At 50.5% G+C, this 2,500-nt stretch overlaps 1 protein-coding gene across 9 annotated transcripts in view; it reads right to left on the reverse strand.

The window, feature by feature from the left end:
- LOC105901021 (roundabout homolog 2-like) overlaps positions 1-2,500 on the reverse strand; it is a 174,538-nt gene that overhangs the window by 11,050 nt on the left and 160,988 nt on the right. For all 9 annotated transcript variants that reach the window (XM_031571834.2, XM_031571831.2, XM_031571829.2 and 6 more), the window contains one exon: positions 1,694-1,966. In XM_031571834.2, coding sequence (XP_031427694.1) covers positions 1,694-1,966 — 273 coding nt within the window. The remainder of the gene's footprint in view (positions 1-1,693; positions 1,967-2,500) is intronic.

Below are 2,500 nucleotides of genomic sequence, written 5' to 3' on the forward strand. Positions count from 1 at the left end.
GCACAGACGCACACACGCACACCCGCACACACACACACACACACATACACACACACACACACACACACACACACGCACACACACACACACACACACACATACAGAAAGAGAGAGCTGGTTTTGTTCAGGTGTAGGGTCAGAGGTCAGGCCCCTCAATGTCAGAGCGCTCTAATTAGCTCTGCTCATATCCCCTATTGATTCCACACACACACACACACACACACACACACACACACACACACACACACACACACACACACACAGCTTCACTCTGGTTAGCCTGCTTTCTCTTACTCTGTCTCACACACACACAAGCACACGCTCTCCTTTTCACCCTGTCTCTTTTTTCTCTCTGCCTCTCTCTTTCTATTCTTCCCAGTCACTTTCTTTCTCTGTCTCTCTAAAATGACTTCTCATTATTTATTATTTCTCCTCCTTGCCCTGCTGACAGACCATTCTGGAAGTCAGTTCTTCCTCATATCTCTCTCTCCTTTCCACTCCTCTTCTTCTTTTTGCTATGTTCCCTCTTTCTCTCTCATTCTCCACTTCGGTCTTGAAGTGCACCTCCTGGCAGTGAGTGTCCTCTTTCAGGTCCTCCTCCTAAAAAAAAAAACTCTCCGTTTCCGCTCGGCTGGACTTGCCGCTTGCCCAGAGACACCGGAACCATCCACACCAGTCCAGTGCTCCCGCTGACCACAACCCCTCCATCTAATTTCATATCCAGGGGTCGGAGCGCACAGGAATCCCTGCCCGGCTTAATCAAATTAATGCAGGCGAATGTGCTGTAATTCTATGACATTTCTGGGCTAAAAAACTCCCAAGGCTGATAAGCAAAACACACATGAAAAGCGAGGCACGATTAAGAGCGATATCCCCGAGGGGGCTGTTTTCAATGGAAATGTAAATACTGCACCACCGCCACCACCCCCCTCACTTTCCCACTTTATTTTACTCTCTCGCTCTTTCTCTCTCTCTCTCTCTCTCTCTCTCTCTCATTACTCTCTGGAATTCTTTTTTCTCCTTCTGTCCTTATCTCCCCCCCCTGTCTCCTAGTCTCCCTATTATGCCTCCGTTCCTCTTTCGTCTCCTCTTTTCTCATTAACACACAAACCGGCGCTCGTAAGGCCACTAAACCCTCAGCGTCGCTGTCGGCTGTCCTCCTTAGCCGGCAGTGGCGAGGCGACGTGACACACAAACCCCAATTTCCCAGCGATTCCCCCAAACCCAGACAGACAGACCCAAACAAAACAGGCAAATATGCACACATACATATGCAGCCCTGCCCTACCCCCCAACAACAACATGGAAGTGCATATGCAAACACACCCAGGAGTCGCTCTCTCTCACACACACACATGCACACACATATAAAAAAAAAAAATGGAAACCTACACACCAATATCAGGGACACCACATGAACACAGAAATATGCACTTGCCTCAAACCCATATAACAAGGATTCAGATATTCCCGCATACACAGACACACAGTCAGGCGGCTCATTGTGAGGACAGTCGCGGCCAAACCCACCCACTTACCCACAGCACACACAAATGCACCCACACACACGCACACACACACACACACACACACACACACACACACACACACATACACCCACACAATAGACATACAGCTTCCAAACCACAGTAGCCATCCAACATCCAACCTCCACACCTGCCTGCCAGCCTACCGTTAGCGCTGCGGCCGTCCGTGAGCGAGTATCCCAGGCTGGCCATCTCCTGCTGGGCCCGCAACGAGGCTTTCCAGCGCGGGTCGGGTCGGTCCACGGCCAGCTCGTGGAAGCTGTTGGACTGGAGGATTTGCGTGGTGGCGTAAGGTGTGGCCTGGGAGCCGCGAGCGGGGCTGCTGTAGCCCGCCTTCCCTGTGAAGTCAATGCTGCTGTAGATGGCCCCGTCAGACAACATGGTGCCCGTCTTCTCTCCTCCACCGGCGGGCAGGACGTCTGGTGGATGGAGATGGAGGGAGGAAGAGAGAGAGAGAGAGAGAGAGAGAGAGAGAGAGAGAGAAGGAGAGGGCCGGAGAGTGAGTGAGAAGGAGATGTATGAAGAAAGGGAAAGAGATAGAGAAACATGGAGGGAGGCCCAGACATGGAGAGATAAGGGGAAGACCAGTGAAAGAAACATGGAGGGAGAGGAAGATCCTGGTAAGGCTTTTGAAATCACATCCATCCATCATGACAAACATACATACTACATTTGAAGTCAACTGTTAAAGAATGCTTGACAAACATCTACCATCAAGAGACCAGGCCAGACCAGACCACAGGGTTAGCCAGATTCTGTTGGTGGTCCAAGATCTGGCCAAGCCATGTCTACTCTGTTTTACCCAGAGCTACTAAAAAACAGTCACTCCGTAAAGGACATAATGGCGAAATGAAACAATAGTGTCTATGGCTACTTAGTTTAGCCGTGCCTTCTGAGAAAAAAAGCCATTAGGCTGAGCTGATGAGAGTGGAGTGTTTGGGACGGGACAGCTC

Source organism: Clupea harengus, chromosome 8, assembly GCF_900700415.2.
Source record: "Clupea harengus chromosome 8, Ch_v2.0.2, whole genome shotgun sequence".
NCBI classification, from domain to species: Eukaryota; Metazoa; Chordata; class Actinopteri; order Clupeiformes; family Clupeidae; genus Clupea; species Clupea harengus.